We start from the raw sequence: 16,399 nt of genomic DNA, 5'->3' as shown, positions 1-16,399 counted from the left end.
TGACGCTGGGATTGCGACTCCCAACAGGCATTTTGACCCCAAAATTAATCCTGACTACTAGCGTTTCCAACTGCGTCAAGCTAAACAGATGGACGCAGAGTCAGTAGACATGTTCTGCTCCAGACTGCGGAAGCTGCGTGAACATTGATCGACGAGAGGAGATCCATACACAAATCATACAGGGATGCAAGTCCGTCACACTTCAACGCCAAATACTCCGCCATCCCGGAATGTCCCTGGATGAAATCCTAATCCTCGCACGCTCGAATGACCTCTCCAATAGCGGGGCGGACAAAATGGAAGCTGCCAGGGTCCGGAATACCCCCTCCCCAACAGCCCTGAAGATAACCCACGTCAAAGAGGAGACAGTGAATGCAATACAATGACACCCGGGGCCTGCCCAGTTGCGGAATACCCCTGGGAAGCACCACGAAAAGTGTGGATACTGCAGCTTCGACCATAAGCCATCGGAATAGTGCCCAGAAGGAGGGCAGACATGCTCCAAGTGCAGCAAAGCCAATCAAAAAGCAAGTGTCTGCTGCAGTGGAAGAGGGCGACCCAGAGGAGGTGCATCGAGAGGACATGCCACGACCCTGGAAGATCCCGCCAATGCTGAGGTACAGCCCACACAAGGGGCCACTGCCCACTTCAAAGATGATGATGATGACATCTTTGTAATCTCCTTCACTGGACGCTCTGGTTGCAAGAGACCTCCCCCACCCATGTGCACTGTGCGTGAAAACAATATCCTGATTCAGGCCCCAATCGACACCGGGGCATCAGTGAATGTGATGGACTCAAGGGAATATGTGAAGCTAACTCCCCGTCCACCACTCACCCCCAGCTAGGCAAAAATCCACACCTACGGGAGTTCAGAGCCCCTACCACTCATGGGCACAATTGAAGTTGACGTCACCAGCACTGACCACACTGTCAGGATCAAATTACATGTCACTGAAGGCCAGAAAGTCACGCTGTTCGGATGCCACACCGCAGAACACTTGGAGCTGGTATTTTTCTTGAAACAAATCCACGACACACATGTGGAAGACATGCTGAACGACTTCCCTCAACTGTTCCAAGGGCTGGGGAAGCTCAAAGGTCACCAGATGACGCTGTACATTGACAAGGCCATCAATCCCACAGTACTCAGACACAGACGCTTCCCGTTTCATCTCCCCCCACTGGTAGAGAAAGCGCTACAAGACCTCAAAAGCCAAGGAGTCATCAAGAAGGTATCAGGTCCCACCCGTGGGTTTCTCCATTGGTTATCGTGCTAAAACACAAGCTGCCCTGAGCCATTTGGCTCTGTGTATACATGAGGCTTCCCAACCAAGCCATCCGGAGGGAAAGACATGTGACTCCCACCATGGACGACATCGTAGCAGACCTAAATGATGCACAATGGTTTTCAAAACTAGACTTAAACTCAGGATACCACCAGCTGGAGTTAGTACCTGAAAGTCGCTATATCATGATATTTTCCACACACGTTGACCTTCCCTGAATTGATAGGATTTGTGCAGGTAGGTGTCCCTTCCTGCACAACATCAATCAACTCCATAACACCATGGTGTAAGGGTCCCTGCATTGGTGCATGGCAGCCATTGTGCATCAATGTAGGGGAAAAATACAGGGGAGGTTATTCATGAGCCCCTTCTGACAGTTTAAAACCCCACGGTGCATCATTTTCTTGACTTATTTGCAGGGTTAATTTTGCACCAAAGTGACGCATCTAGGCATATGCGTGACCTTGTAAAGCTCTGTGCTACATTTTACCTGCGTCAGGTATGATGTATGCAGGGTGGGCGTTCCTTGCAACAAAGCCTTGTAGGAATGGCGGAGTGAAATCTGTCAGATTTCACTGCGACAATTCTAGGATGCCACTGCGTCAAAACCTTACACCTGCCTCATGGCGAGCGTAAGGGTGACACAGTGCCATAGGTATAGGCCTGCCCCATGCATTGCTGGAGTTGCATCATGCTTGCGACACAACTGCAGCAATGCCTGACTTTAGCACTGACAGATGTGTCAGGATTCCAGACGTATCTGTCATTGATTGCGACCTGAAGCGCCGTACAGTAAATACGGTGCATCCATGGTGTCGCGAGTAGGGCGCAGTGAAAAGCATTGCAGCACTGTTTTGTCACAGCGATGCAGCACATTTCATGAATGAGCCCCAGGAATGCACCCTATCTTATTGATAGGGTGCATTCCTCACCTTTTATTTTGGTGCAGGGCAGCGCAGTAATATTCGTTGCAGCGCTGTCCAGCACCAAGACATCTTATATGTGGGCCGAAATGTTTGTACCAATTTTAAGGAGCTAATTTTTGGTCTTAAAAAACTGTCTCTTACTAGACTTAGAGGCAGTTTTTTCAGTATTGCACCATACAAGGAATACCTTGTAAATATCGTGAAGTGTGGTTAGCGGCAATTTTTTCACAGGAACGCCTACCTTGCATCTCATTTTCGTTAAGTCCCTCGAACAAAGGTGGCGATCATAAAAATTCACCCTTATGCTGGAAAGGTGCCTTTAACTGCAGTTAGCGGCAACTTGTAAATAAGGCGATAAAAAAAAGCTGCGCTAGCGTAAAAAAATTGGCGCTACTGCGGCATTCAGTCCTTGTAAATATGCCCCTTTATGTGCTAATAGTGTTGAGTATTTATCTGTTTAGTTTTCCTTGATTAAAAGATGAGGGGGATGTAGAAAGCCATCTGGCCTCTCTCCTTCCAAAATGTATCCATTTCACCCCTTGTGGCAGGGCTCGGCCGGAGGGGATAAATAAAGGGCCCGTGGTCGCACATGACCACTTGTTGAACACAGATACAAGGTGTGTGCTACGTTCCTTTGCTGAGTGCGGCCAGGCCCATCTACTTACCTGGCGCCGCACACCACAGCTACTTCAAGTCTTTGTGAATACACAAGTGTCATGGCACACACAGTCATACGTCACAAAACCACCGCTGCATCAGTAGTCATTTTAGAATGGCATTTCCTTAATAAAAAACAATAACAAGATGGCCCATCAGGCATGCATCATGACATGTGAACACACTGGCGACCATTTTGACATTATTTAATGCCAGTGCAAAAAAGCATTGACAAAGCCAGTAGCTTACACTTTAGATCTGAGACCTATTGGTTTTGCCCATCCTTTTCTCAGTTTATGTGCATAGACTCATGTAGCCCTTTATCAAAAGTAAAAATTCACTTAGCTTCTAGCATCTTGCAATAATAACTCAAATCAAATTTGTCGTATAGCCTTCTTTCTGATGCCAGTGAGTGGCATTTTATGTTTTACATTCAGTCTCCATTAAGGCTTCTTGAGTGCTACAGGTGCGTTTAAGTCAAGGCACTCTTTAAGGTTACCACGAGGCAGGCTCTCTTGCTACCTGCATTTAATGTGTCAAGTAATCACATGGCAAATTATAACAAAGGTGGCATTCCATTAAATGTTGATTATCATTCATTAAAATCTAATTAAAAATCTTCCTACACGTCAGTACACGTCAGCTTGCTTATGCACAAGTAATTACGTTGCAAATAAAGTCACAAAACTGTCAGAATAACTATCAATGCCTCTAAAAATATAAAAGGAGGCAAGATAGAAGACAGGACTGTGTCAGGATGTCGACATCGAATAGAAAACAATGACAACAACATCCTGAAATATGAAGGTTTCAAATGAGCACATGTTGTAAACATATTTAATTGTTATCTTACTCAAAGGTTTTCGAAAGAGCTAAGAACATACTCAATTTAATATAGAAGATAACCTGAACATACTCACTGAAAAAAACGCAAAGGTTAAAGTAAAGTTATAGCTGGGTTTGTTATAACACCTTAACATATGTTTAAAATAAATAATCATAAATTCACCCAAAAAACACAGGTTAAGGGCAGTTGTGTTTATGAATTTAAACTGAACGACTACTGAAATCTGCACGGTATGTTTAGAACGACAGTACAGAGCTCACGCAAGAGCCATGAAACTTTAAGTCACTCACCAAATGCAATGCTTATGACCTCACAATATTAATACCAATACATAATAACACCACAGAACAAAATGTAAGTAAACAACAAGACATATTTAAATCAATATATTATTTTCGACCCTGTCAAAGTGGTATGGGGATAGTGATATGTACTCTCAACTGTAAGATGGCTTACAAGATTTATAATTGCATCAGTTTCATTAAGGCGGGCCAGCCAGCCCCTGCATCCAACTTTCCTAAGAGGCCAACCTCCGCTGCACACTGCCACAGGTAATGAAGAGACTGGCCTCCCACTGGGCCCTGCACCCACACATGTGTGTGCATGTATATATATTCACTGGAAAATCCAAAGCGACATTATAGGAATTGTAATTTTATCAAAGTGCAGCCAAAGTACTGACCACATGGAGATCTACACTCCAGCTGAAGAGCATTGAGCTGCAGCCAGGTGTGCTTTAAAAAATATGGTAAGCTTTCCTGGAGTCATGGATTTATTAACCCAGGAGACTTACTGTTTTTTACTTTTAATGCTAATGAGTGACAACTGCACTCCTGTCAGCCCCCACATCATTTTAAAATGCTTGGTGGGGCTCCTACTCCTTCTAGGAGCAGCACCCTCAGAGCACCACCAGACTGAAAAAAACATGTTTGAAAAGCCCTTGCAGGGCATTATGGGAACTCCTTCATTTTTATTTTTTATTTTTTGTAATCTGGTGCCTACCCGTGACACCCAAATTCTTATTTTGTGTTGGGGGCTGTGGTGGTGGTTGAGGAACCAAGGGTCAGGCAGGGGAAAAAACTGGCGATCCCACCCAACTGAAGCATTTTTGCAGGTCCCGCTGGGTGGAAGCATGCAAGTTTTCCCTGTCCATGTTCTTGCAGACAGGGAAACTGTGTCTTGGGAGTGAGCTCCCCAGGATACAAGAGAGGAGCCGGCACTGGGATGGGATCTGCCGGGCCTCTGGGTGGGGGTCTGTTTACCGTCACCTCTTTTAAACATTATTGCCCCAGGGGATATGGTCATTGGGACATTTTGAGACTCAGGGAAGGGGCTGTGTCTTGGGTCTAGTCATGCTCATTTGTAAAACTGCTAACTCAACCCTGGGTAGCTGTAGTTTCAAGCAGCAAGGCTTAAACGAAGGAACTAGTGTAAAGTATTAAGATGCACCAAACAGCAGAATAAGAAAGTCACACAACACTAAAGAAATCCAAAACCAATTTATAAAATTAGATTATATTTTCATGAATTTTTAGACACCAAGATGAGCAAAACTCACCGGTGGGTTACGGAGATATAGATTTGTAAGTAAAATGTAAATCTCAGCTTCATAGTCCAAAGTGCAAACAAGCATTGGTAACAGTAGAGTTTGAAAACTTTAAAAAAGTTTGAAAGAGTTGTGTTTGACTACTGCAGCCCGCACAGGAAGAAGAGCAAGGGGGCGCAGTATGAAGTACTTGGACAGTTACCTGGTTACCACAGCAGTCTTGATTCTAGTTCCACCCTTTATGCAAGGACAGCCATGGACATCAATGAAGTGGTCCTGATGCTGAGGCTGCAGGATGCTGAAAGATGCTGTGGGTGCTGTGCCATCGACCAGGGTCTTCCTGGAGTTGTTTCTTGGCCCGCGGTTGAGGTGAGTGACTTTGGCCATAGGATATGGAGTACCTCAAAGTCAGTAGAAGTCCAGTGGTGACAGAGCACTCTGATGACTCTCTCTGGTCCGGCAGATAAGGGTGCAACTTTTAAGTAGCTTCTTGGCTGCACTTTAGCAGTCAGTGGCGATTCTTTGTAAGTGGCTACTATCTGGCCAGAACAGGCTGTTTCAGCTTATATGACCCCTTTGCTGGAACAGGGAGCCAGCTAACTGACTTTTGGAGTTCACCTTTTCTGTCTGCGGCTCTTTTCCACGAGCGAGGCACCACAGGCTCAGCTCTCCCGTCACTAGACCAAGGAGCAGCAGGTGCAGTCCAGCAGTTGGTGCAGCCTCTCTTTCCAGGTCCAGGGATCAGCAGGGCAGTCCTTCTTTGAACCTTTCTCCTGTCCAGATGTGATCTGGGGTTTAGGGTATCAGGGATGCCGTATTTAAGCCTAGAAAGTGCCCTGGTGGGATGATGCGGTCAGTAGCCAATGGGCTACCAGGGTCTCTCCCGCCTTATGATTTCCTTCCTGTATGTGTGGCGTCTAGCCATCCCAGAGTTCTCTATTCTGCACACTCCCAAGATGTCTGAACCCTTCCTTCAGTGTAGGGAGCTTGAAATCCTAATCAAGAAATGTGGCTACCTGTGAGCTACACGACTATGGAAAAAACAGTTTGACAACTCTTTTTCCGTTTCTGTTCCCGCCACCAGCCCATCTACCTGAACAAAAGGAAGCCCCTCTCAATGTTTTATGCTACATTATGTGGATTTCTATAGCACACTAATCACCCATAAGGGTATCCAGGGGCTTGAGCAGGGGTTTAGGGGTCTGGCCACCGATCCTGGTCTTCATCTTCTTGCGAAACTTAAGTATCAAGGTTGAGGATTTTATATGTTGTTGGGGGTTGTTCTCTGTATTGCATCCAATGTAGGAGAATAAGCAAACTCCTGTTTTGACTTTGTGAGTGAATGAATGTGAGGCTGAGCAAAGGTGTCTCTATGGATTGTGAAAGTGTACACGGCTGTTGAGGTAAGTAGGTCCTGTGGTGCATAGGGCTTTGTAGGTGTGCGTGAGGAGTTTGATTTGGCTGTGTTTGTGAGTGGGTAGCCAGTGGAGTTCATTGAGATGTGGGTGCGGTAAGGGTGGCAGCTTTGTGGATGGTCCAAAGTCTGTTCAGGAGATGTTTGGACATTCCGGCTTACAGTACGTTTACATAGTCGAGTCAGCTTGTGATGAGTGCTTGCTTGATGTTACACCTGGTGTTCTGTGGGGGCCACTAGAAGATTTTTTGTAGCATTCGTAGAATGTAGAAGCAGGCGGTGTTACTGTGTTGACCTGTGCGTTCCTGTTGAGCTTGTCGTCCGGGCTGATCCCCAAAATTTCTGGCGTGGTTGGTGGGTGTTGGAGTGGGCCAGAATTCTGCTAGCCACAGGGTGTCGTCCAATGGGGAGCTCTTGTTTACAAAACGAGTGCTTCAGTCTTGTCGGAGTTCAGTTTTATGTAGATGTCCCCATCCATTTCACCATGAGGATCATGCAGTTGGTGAAGTTGGTTCTGGTGGTTGCAATCTTGTCCGTCAAGGAGAGGATTAGTTGGTTGGCGTCTGCATTGGGGATGATAGTGATGCCTTGAGATCTGATGATGTTGGCAAGTGGAGTCAAGAAGACATTGAACAGGGTAGGGCAGAGGGAAAGACCCTGGGGTTGCTATTTGCCCATCATAGGTTGTTTCTCTTTGACGCACATGTTTTAGGCTAAAACCCTGTGTGGCTTCCTGCAAGTGAGAGGTAACACTCTCTGTGCGGCAGGCCTCTATTGTTCCTGTATTGGGGAGTCATTCCCACTCCTCCCAAGGCTGTCTGATGGCCCACATCTGTGAATGGCCGCAGAATAAACTGGGCAAAGGAGTGGCAACTTTCTAAAAGTTACTTTTCCTTAAAAGTGACATTAAATTTGACTTGGACATTCAGTTGGGTTTAATTTCACAATTAATTTGAAATCTTGGAAGTACCAACTTCAGTAGTCCCATTCAGAAGTTATCAGGGCTGAGAGGTCAGCCTGTAACTGTACTTGCCAATGAGACTACTACACTTTCCACAGTAAAAACAACAATTAAGGGGTTTTACTGTTTGGACATATTAAAGTACATGTCCTACTCAATAATATACAGCTCCCTGTCTAGGGCTTGATAGGCCTTCCTTAGGGGAGACACATATATTTTTAAGGGAAGTGGGGGCTTTGCCATTAAGGCAAACTAGCAGTTTGAAACTTCCTTCCGGGCTGCAGTGGTAGGCTGGGAGCCATGTTGTATTTTGTCACACTCAGGGTTTCACAATCAATGTTGCTGTCTTTGGTGGACATTCTTACTTACATGTCCAGGGCACCCCTGGTACCCTACTTAACCTTTCGTTTTAAACTAAAAGAAAACCCGAAATTCACCAGTTATAGTCATCTCTAGTAACTATAACTTGTGTCCAAAGATATCTATAACTCTCGCCCCTTACACAGTCATTTCAGATGTTGCAGTGATGTTATCAATGGTGTCCTACAACATGTTTTGAATGATGTAATATAGGAGATAATTAGCAGTGCTTGGCGAGGCTTGGGGTGATGGGCTGTGTGCTAATCCCCCTTTTTTACATGTTGTCCCCGGGGGATGGGATCCACAGGGTCCAAATTGGCTTGGGTAGGGCCCCTTTCTCAGGCCCCTCCCTAAATATTACAAAAAAGTGACAACTGCCTACTTTTGTGTTTTTGCCGCAATGCCTAAGGAGTCCCATGGGATTGTGGCCAAAACGTCAGATTTTTTTGCATTTATATTTTTTCTATTTTGGGCCCAGAGGGGGCATCATTTTTGTTCATGTTGATGGCAGCCAGTCATAGTGCTTGCTCCTGCAGGAGCTTGGCTCTTGCTGGAGCCAGATGACCCAAGGGAAAAAAAGCCCCCTAGGCCAGTCAAAATGCTCAATTTTTCAAACTTGGGTTCGAGGGACTTTTGCAAGAATCCCTTGATCGCAACCCTCCAGACATATAAATAGTTTGTTACTTAATATCTCAAAAAGTACTGTAAGGATTTAAACCAAATCACAAAAAGCTCGCTTTCCAGACCAAGATCTAGCTTCCTATCAAATTTAGTGTAATTTTTTTTTAGCACTTTTTGAGGTAGCGCTTCTTTTAAAAGTTTGTGGAAAATGCATGGAGATTTGGCATATTGCCCACCCTTCTCAGCCCCCAATTAACGGATCACCCCAAAACCTTCCATGCACTAGGGGAACCTTTGTTTGCTCCTGCGTGGCAACAGCGTTGTTGAAACTCGTGCTCAATGGGAGCAAACACAAAGTCTGCTCCCATGGGTGGGAACTTTAACAATGCTCCCGCCAGCCAGGAGCAGACTTGTGATCTGTTTTCCTACCCGGACTGATACGGGCAGTGAAAGAGATCAGCAGATTGCTCCCGCCTGGAGGGAGCAGCATAAATAGCTGCTCCCTCTGGGTGTGAGCAAGTGCAGCTCCCATGGCATGCGGGGAGCTGGCTGTGGCCATGGGGCCCTGTGGCTCCAACCGCATCCCCCCAACGCTGTGCATGGTTGGTGCACTGGGTAGACACCGGGTCACCCACCTTGAATTAATGCAGGCCGAGGGGTATGGGATCCCCAAGGCCCAAAAAGACACCGGGTGTAGGGCACCGTGGCCCCCTTCTAACTTCTAAAAAAATATTGTCCACGGTTCTCCTTTTCATTTCTTCTGTGTGTGCCAAGGTGCCAACTTCCCTATAAACTCCACCCATTTGGGCCCTCACCTTCCCGGTTAGTAGTGGGAAACGGTGGTCCTGACATTTTCCAGGCTGATGGACAGTGTGTTTTCTTCACGATCGCGCTTTGAAAAACAATCTGAAATCCTTGCTGGAAGAAACTGCATCGCTGGTTTATTGGAGCGCAATTTCTTCTGTAGAGAAAGTCCAAGATGAGTGGGCTCTTTCTTATCGTCTCCTTCTCTGAGATCAGAGTCCATGGTGCTTTCTTTTAATTGCTGCAAAATGCGACATGGTGCGCTGTTTTTCCTCCCACGTGGCTCACCAACTTTAAATTGGCGAGCAAAAGTAATCGCATGCTAGACCACCTCCTGGCGAGATTACTGAAAACGGTGGTCGCGGCAGGTCGATACCGTTCGTGTTGAGAAAGCTGTCGCTTGCATTGAGGATGCTGCCGCTGGAGTAGGAAATCTACTCAGACGGCAGAAAGAAGCAGCACTATATGGCGCTCCGTGTGATGTTGTTGGCACTGATTTTACAAAACGTGGGAGAAACTCTTGGCACTAAAAATCAGCGTGAAGTATCGGACTCCGCCACTCGCGAAACTCCACATAGTGCGGTGAAGTTTTTTTGCCACTTTGCAGACCTATACAGATCTCCGCATAGCACGACTCCGCAAACTCCACCCAGGCCTAGTTCTAGACATTATCCACATGGGTATTGCCTAGAGCTTCTCTCAAACCCACCAAGCTTTCTACCCCATGCACACACCTTAAATGTGGAAAACCTGCTCTAATGTACTAGATTGATAGAAGCAAACCTTTTGATAGCAATCAACAGCTTTTTGTCCCTTTTGCTTAACATCATAAAGGGCATGCAATATCAAAAGCTGGCATAGCTAGATGGATTGCCAAATGTATCCAGACAAGCTACTTTAAAGCCAAATGTGTCCTTCCCACTCCATTCGGCCACACTCTACTAGGAAAAAAAGAGCAACTGTGGCTTTTTAGGAAATATTCACGCCGTTGACATATGTAAAGCAACTTCCTGGTCAGCACCACACACTTTTACAGAACATTACCATGTGCAGTCAGTAACTTTATTTTGGTTAATAGAAACCATACATAAAAAGAAAAAAAGACCCATTGGAGTTCAAATGCCCTCTGATATTAAATAAAAGAGTGTGTGGGCAAAGTTGAGTAACACAGTATCCAGTATAAAATATTGCTCGGATTGCTAGGGAAACACAGTTGATGTTGTGAGCTCACAGCATGACATTACAGAGTTTGATTTGTCCTAAAAGTGTGTTTTGCGAGTCATGGCCAAATGTACAATTTGTCTATCGTGTCAGGTTAATTGAAAAGAGTACGGGTCTCAAAGCCAGACATTTATCCACTATGCCCATAAATTTTATAAACATTACCATGGCAATCAGAGGGTTGCCTTGCAGACAGAAAGTGATCGCATGTTGACATGTTCTGACTCCAAATTGATTAAAAATGTTACAGAGCCAGAGGTGCTGATTGTTGAGCAGGAAGGTGCATATGCATATGATGTGAGCTAGCGATTCCTTTTGGTTGTTGCAGGCAGCACAGCTTTGTCAAAGGGTTTTGGTAACCACTTTGGCTGATGTTAGAGTGTCACTGCATTGTCAAAGTGGAGTTTCAGCAGCCGGGCTTATAATAATGGCGGTTATTCTCTCTCAGATATGCCTCCAGAGCCAGGTGCTTGTAGATTTTGAAGGACATCCAAGCATGGCTTCTACATTGAAATGACTCCTTATCAATAATGAACAAGGTGTGTCTTTCCTGTTTATTGAAAAGGTGTTCACACTGCTTATTATTTTGTTAAAGGTCGATCTCCTAGGGATTCTGCTTTGAGTGTTGAGAGTGTGTCTACAATGCAGTTGCCAAGGCATTCTTGGATGGATGTGTATGACTTTCTTCCCAGATTAGGGCCTTGAGGGTCTTGTTGTCTGCTCTGTGTAACGCAAAGAAGGATTTCAAAAGCCTGCCTTGTAGGCCAGGTCTTTTTCATTTAGCCCAAACTCAAGCCTTACTTGGGACTGCAATGCGTCTCCTGGTAGACCAAAAAGGAGGTAGAAGACTTTACATTGGGAAACATTTGGAAATTATGTCAGTTTATTTTGGAAAGCTTCAGCACCGTAGGCCAAGGTTGGAATTAATTTGGCCTTTACCATGAAGATAAGTGTACTCAGCAAGGGGTTTGCTGTGATGACCAGGAGTTCCTGGAAGGCAAGCTTTGGCTTCAGGGCATTCAAATGCTGAAGGTGAGAGGCACGATCCTGGAGCAAAGCTCCAAAATATTTATATGATCTTGTTCTCTTTATGATGAAACCACCCAAGTGCAATGAGCCCTTTATGATGAGGCGTTTCCTAAAGATGAGGATATTTGTCTTTTCCAGATTGACCATCATTTCATTTTTCTTGCAGTATTTACCCAGACTGTCAAGTAGTTCCTGAAGGTCAATTCCAGTTTGGATCAGAAAGAGTACATTGTCTGCATATTGCAAGGTTGAGATAGCTTGTTGAGCTAGTTTTAGGCAGTGTGAGTCCGCTTGGTTTAGTCGAGGTTCATGATCTGCCAGTCATGAATTAAAAAGGAGGGTGGCTAGGATACAACCTTTCTTCAGTCCTCTGTTTGTTTGGAGTTTGGAGGACAGCAGATGATTTTACCCCAGCTTGACTTAGAACCATGTGTTTGTGTGCAAGAGCTGAATTGCATGGAGGAGATTCGATGGGATATTCATCCCTTGGCGTTTTTTCCAAAGTAGGATCCTATCAACATGGTCGAATGCCTTCAGGAAGTCGATAATGCAGGCATATAGCAGCTGACGTTTGCTAATTCACCTTCCCACAAGCATTTGAAGGCGCTACCAGATTGTCCAGAGTGCTTGAGTTAGGTATGAAGCCAGTTTGGTTAAAAGGAATTAACTTTTTGGCACTGCCTACAATTCTAAATCTTCCAGGAGGAGCCTGCGAAGTGTTTAGTAAATCAGTAGCTCGCTGGATTTGCGAAGTCCATTGTCCAAAAATCTCAAGAGGGGCATAGAGCCCACCCATTACTTACCTCTACTTACCGTTGGCTGGCTCCTCCATGGCTCCCACGTCACTTTACTTACTCCCACGTGGGTCTCATTTCCTTGCTTCCTATTGTTCAGCACCTCTTTATTTAATATTGGCTGGCTCCAACGTGGATCTTGTTCCCTTGCTCCCTATTGGTCAGTTCTCCTCCTGCCTCCCGTTGCCTCTTCCTGGGCTTGGGGTCTTCGTCCATGCCATCCATGCAGTGGAGTTTAGACCAAGTACTGCTTCCTGTGGCCAGTGTACTTCCAATGACCATTAGCTTCCCAAGGTACTTTTTAAAAAACTTTTACTGATGCACTCTCTAGAAATGCATGTGTCTGCAGTCCGTTCGCCCAAGCCTGCTGTCTTTTCTTTTCCTGACTTCCTTCTTCCATCCCTGTGTTTAATGAATTCCCCAACAATACAACATACAAGCATTGTTTTTACCAGTTTAAAAAGCAACAACAGACTTGAACACCCACTCCTTCGAAAAATATCCTTAATTTGTCATTGATTATGTCTGTCTTCAGCTGACTAGCGCATCCCGTAGCTTGTACATAAAGAAATGTGCAAATCTCTGCTAACAAAGACCCCAAGTATATATTTTTTTTTACAAAAGGTGCGTATATTGAAGATGCCAGAATATTAGAAGCATGACTCGTTTAGAAAAGTATTGATTCAACCCAACTTTGGCTGGACATTTCCATACTGACCTATGCTGAAATACTGTTTTATGTGATTAATATGATGTAATATATTGCTTATGTTTTGCCATAATAAATCAAAACCAATTATATTTTACTTTCTGTCTTCTCTTTTTAGAATGTCATCAAGGGTATTCCTTATGAGGCACAGAGAAAGGCTCATAGATGAATTAGAAGCCTCTGTGGATTGTATTCTTGATAAGCTGCTGCAGGGAGAGTTGATCACTAGAGATGACCACGAAGATGTTGCATACGAACGAGGACCTAGGAAGCAAGTTAGACGGTTGCTTGATGTCATTGACCTTCGAGGGGAGGCGCTAGCTTCTGTCTTCTGTTCAGTTTGTTTGCAAATCAAATCCAATAGACCTGAAAAGAAGCAAACAATTGTCCAAAGGAGCTCAACAGGTTAGTAGCAACATGAAACAAGTAAACATTTATATATATTTTTAATGGTAATGTTGTTGCTTTTCTATCCCACTCCAGTTATCTCAATCCACTATTCAGTGTATGTTGTGTGATTACTTTTGTACTTCTATGTTCATTTACCATAACAGAGCTCAGGAGCCTCTCAACACTGGGCTTTATGTGTCAAATAACTCCCATTCTCCTGTTTTCTGACATCTCAATTGAATTACAAATTATCACAATATCTATACGGCACAGTTTAGAGCGACACAGTGGTTTTAAAATTGTGGGTTGGAATGCTATCCAGAGGAACACCAGTAGTGTAGACTATTTCCCAAGAATTCCTCCCATCATATTTTGTATGTAAAATGAGAATATGGCTTCATCTACTTTCTTTGAGCCCAGCAAAAAAGACAGTGGCACAACCATCTGCAAAAATAGAAGCCAGAATATAGTACTTAGCACATCTTTCCTCGTGTTTTTCTTATCACCCAAATTGTTTACTCCATAATTTGAAATTGCTTGTACAAAGATGTAGTACTAAATGTACCATATGTACTTAATCATTCTCCATCATACACAAAAGGGAGAAGTGTCATGAAAAATCCAGAACCCCACTAATAATACTGAATTAGGGATTTTGGTGTTCTGTCAAGACTTCAATTATTTTAAACTGAATGACTGGTGTAATAGCATAATCATCAACTTTAAGATGTCCAGATGGCGCCAAAGAAACCAAACACAATAAGATGATCTGGGTTAAATCCATCATTGTTCTTCTGCTCACTTCGCCACCCCAGTTCAGACCCAGCAATATGCAAATCAGTCTTGATCATGTTCCTTATGGGAACAGCCCAGCCTGAACTGCTAGGCCAGGTCTTCCCTGGACCGGAAACAAGCATCCTGGGACCAGTTTTGGAGTAACATCCCTCATCAGCCAGGCTAGCTTTAATTCAGTGGCAAAGTGAGCAAGGGACCCACGTCTGGGCATACAATGCCAACTTAGGGAGAACAAAGCAAACACAATAAGATGATGGACAAAGCGTTGAAACTTTTCAGACATTCACCCCAAGTCACTATTAGATCTGAGTTAAATCTATCTTCTTTCTCTTGCTCACTTTGCCACCCCAATTCAGACCCAGCCATATGCAAATCAGTCTTGACCCTGTTCCTCATGGGAACAATCCTGCCCGAACTGCTAGGCCAGGTCTTCCCTTGACCGGAAACAAGGATCCTGGGACCGGTTTCAGGGTAACAGCCCTCATCAGCCTGCATAACTTTAATCCAGTGGCAAACTGAGCCACTAGGGTTTTAAAATTAAAATTTAAAAATGGGCATTTTTTGCCAACTTAGGGCGAACAAAGCAAACACAATAACAAGCGGGGTCTTTTGACATCTTAGCCATCATGCAAAGCTGGAATATTGATACAACCTGGCTAGTTTAGACAAGGTTATGCCTATTTATTTTGTTTTTTTTCTAGATAATTGTGTGCCAGAACCTTTGGACGATGTGAAAGGTTGGTGATAGCAGTGAGTAGTACACTCTGTCATTAAGATCGTATTTAGAGCGCCATTTTCGTTCTAGCCTTCTACAGGCTTGTTTGTGAGTTCTTAGATTGTTATCAAATCATGATTCAGAGAGGGAGTTTCTAATATTCCTAATTTTTTGGGGTGTAGTTAGAGATGAAATACAGGAATCAATGTAATTATGATAGTTTTTAATAGCCAAGTCTAAGTCAGAGGTCATTTCTGGCCTAGATTGCCCTGAGCATAGATTGAAATCACTAGAGTTAATTTAATGACTGCAGAATGGTCAGATCAGAGCTATGGAAGCAGAGATGTCACTTGAAGATATGGATTATCAGAGAAAATCCTGTCTAAAGAATGGTCAGCAATATGTGTGGGCCTGTTTACCAGTTGAGCCAGGCCTATGCTTGACATAGTGTCCCGAAGCTGTAAAGCATCTTTATCTGAATAATTCTCATGATGAAAATTAAAATCCCCCAGAATGGAGAAATCGGAGTGGTCAGCTTTGCTATCACACAGCTGATCACCATTATGTACAAAGTATGATATAGGGCCCGGTGGCCTATAAATCAAGACTCCATTGAAGGAGTACTGATGACTGAGTGAAATTTAAAATGTGAGAGCTTCGCAGTCCAAAGTCACAGATAGCAGCAGGCATGAGACCTTAAAAGACCTTAAAATGATCCCGCTAGAAGATAGGAAGGCCTCCACCTCTTTTTCCAGATCTGACAAGTCTGTAAGTGGCATAGCCCGGTGGGGTAGCAGATATGATGTCTGGATCGGCGTCTGCCCCAGTTTCAGTCCAAATGCAGACCTCTGACCTCCTGGTCAGAGGCCCTGCCCTCCGCCCCAGCAGCTCTGCTGTTGTGCCGCTGCTCCCACCACCTCTCTCTAAGTTGGTGTTTGAGGTCCTCCTCCATCCGCGGGCTCCTGCCTGCACCACATCCCTGGTGGTCCAGGGGGAGAGCCTTGCTCTTCTGCTGGTCCGCTGCTGTCTGTCTTCGTGTTTGTGCCCTTTTTTCATTTTTTTTGTCTGTCTTTTCTACTTCTTTATTGTGCCTTTAATTTTTTGCCTTTTATTTGTATTCTGCTGTCATTATTTCCTTTTTGCCTGTTTCTGTTCCCTGTTTGCGTCCTCTGTGCCCTATTTCGCTGCCCTTTTCCTGCCGCTGCTGCCCCCGCGGCCCCTCCCCCCTGCTGGTTCCCGCCTCCTAGCTGCGCTTCACTACCCCTTCCCTATTGAATGGCGGCCGCTGTGACGGACGTCAGCACCCCCGAAGCCCTGAGGT

The 16,399-nt window shown here is 44.7% G+C and overlaps 1 protein-coding gene across 3 annotated transcripts in view; it reads left to right on the top strand.

Annotated features, from left to right (window-relative positions):
- Positions 1-16,399, top strand: part of LOC146866365 (NACHT, LRR and PYD domains-containing protein 12-like) — a 396,927-nt gene that overhangs the window by 117,684 nt on the left and 262,844 nt on the right. For 2 of the 3 annotated variants that reach the window (XM_085636040.1, XM_085636045.1), the window contains one exon: positions 13,297-13,583. In XM_085636040.1, coding sequence (XP_085492166.1) covers positions 13,297-13,583 — 287 coding nt within the window. Of the gene's footprint in view, positions 1-5,414; positions 5,635-13,296; positions 13,584-16,399 lie in introns of those variants that run through there. The other variant, XM_085636031.1, reaches the window with a different exon arrangement.

Source organism: Triturus cristatus, chromosome 2_1 (genome assembly GCF_964204655.1).
Source record: "Triturus cristatus chromosome 2_1, aTriCri1.1, whole genome shotgun sequence".
Lineage (NCBI taxonomy): Eukaryota > Metazoa > Chordata > Amphibia > Caudata > Salamandridae > Triturus > Triturus cristatus.
The sequence above is the reverse complement of the archived record's forward strand: the minus strand, read 5'-3'. Positions and strand labels throughout refer to the sequence as shown.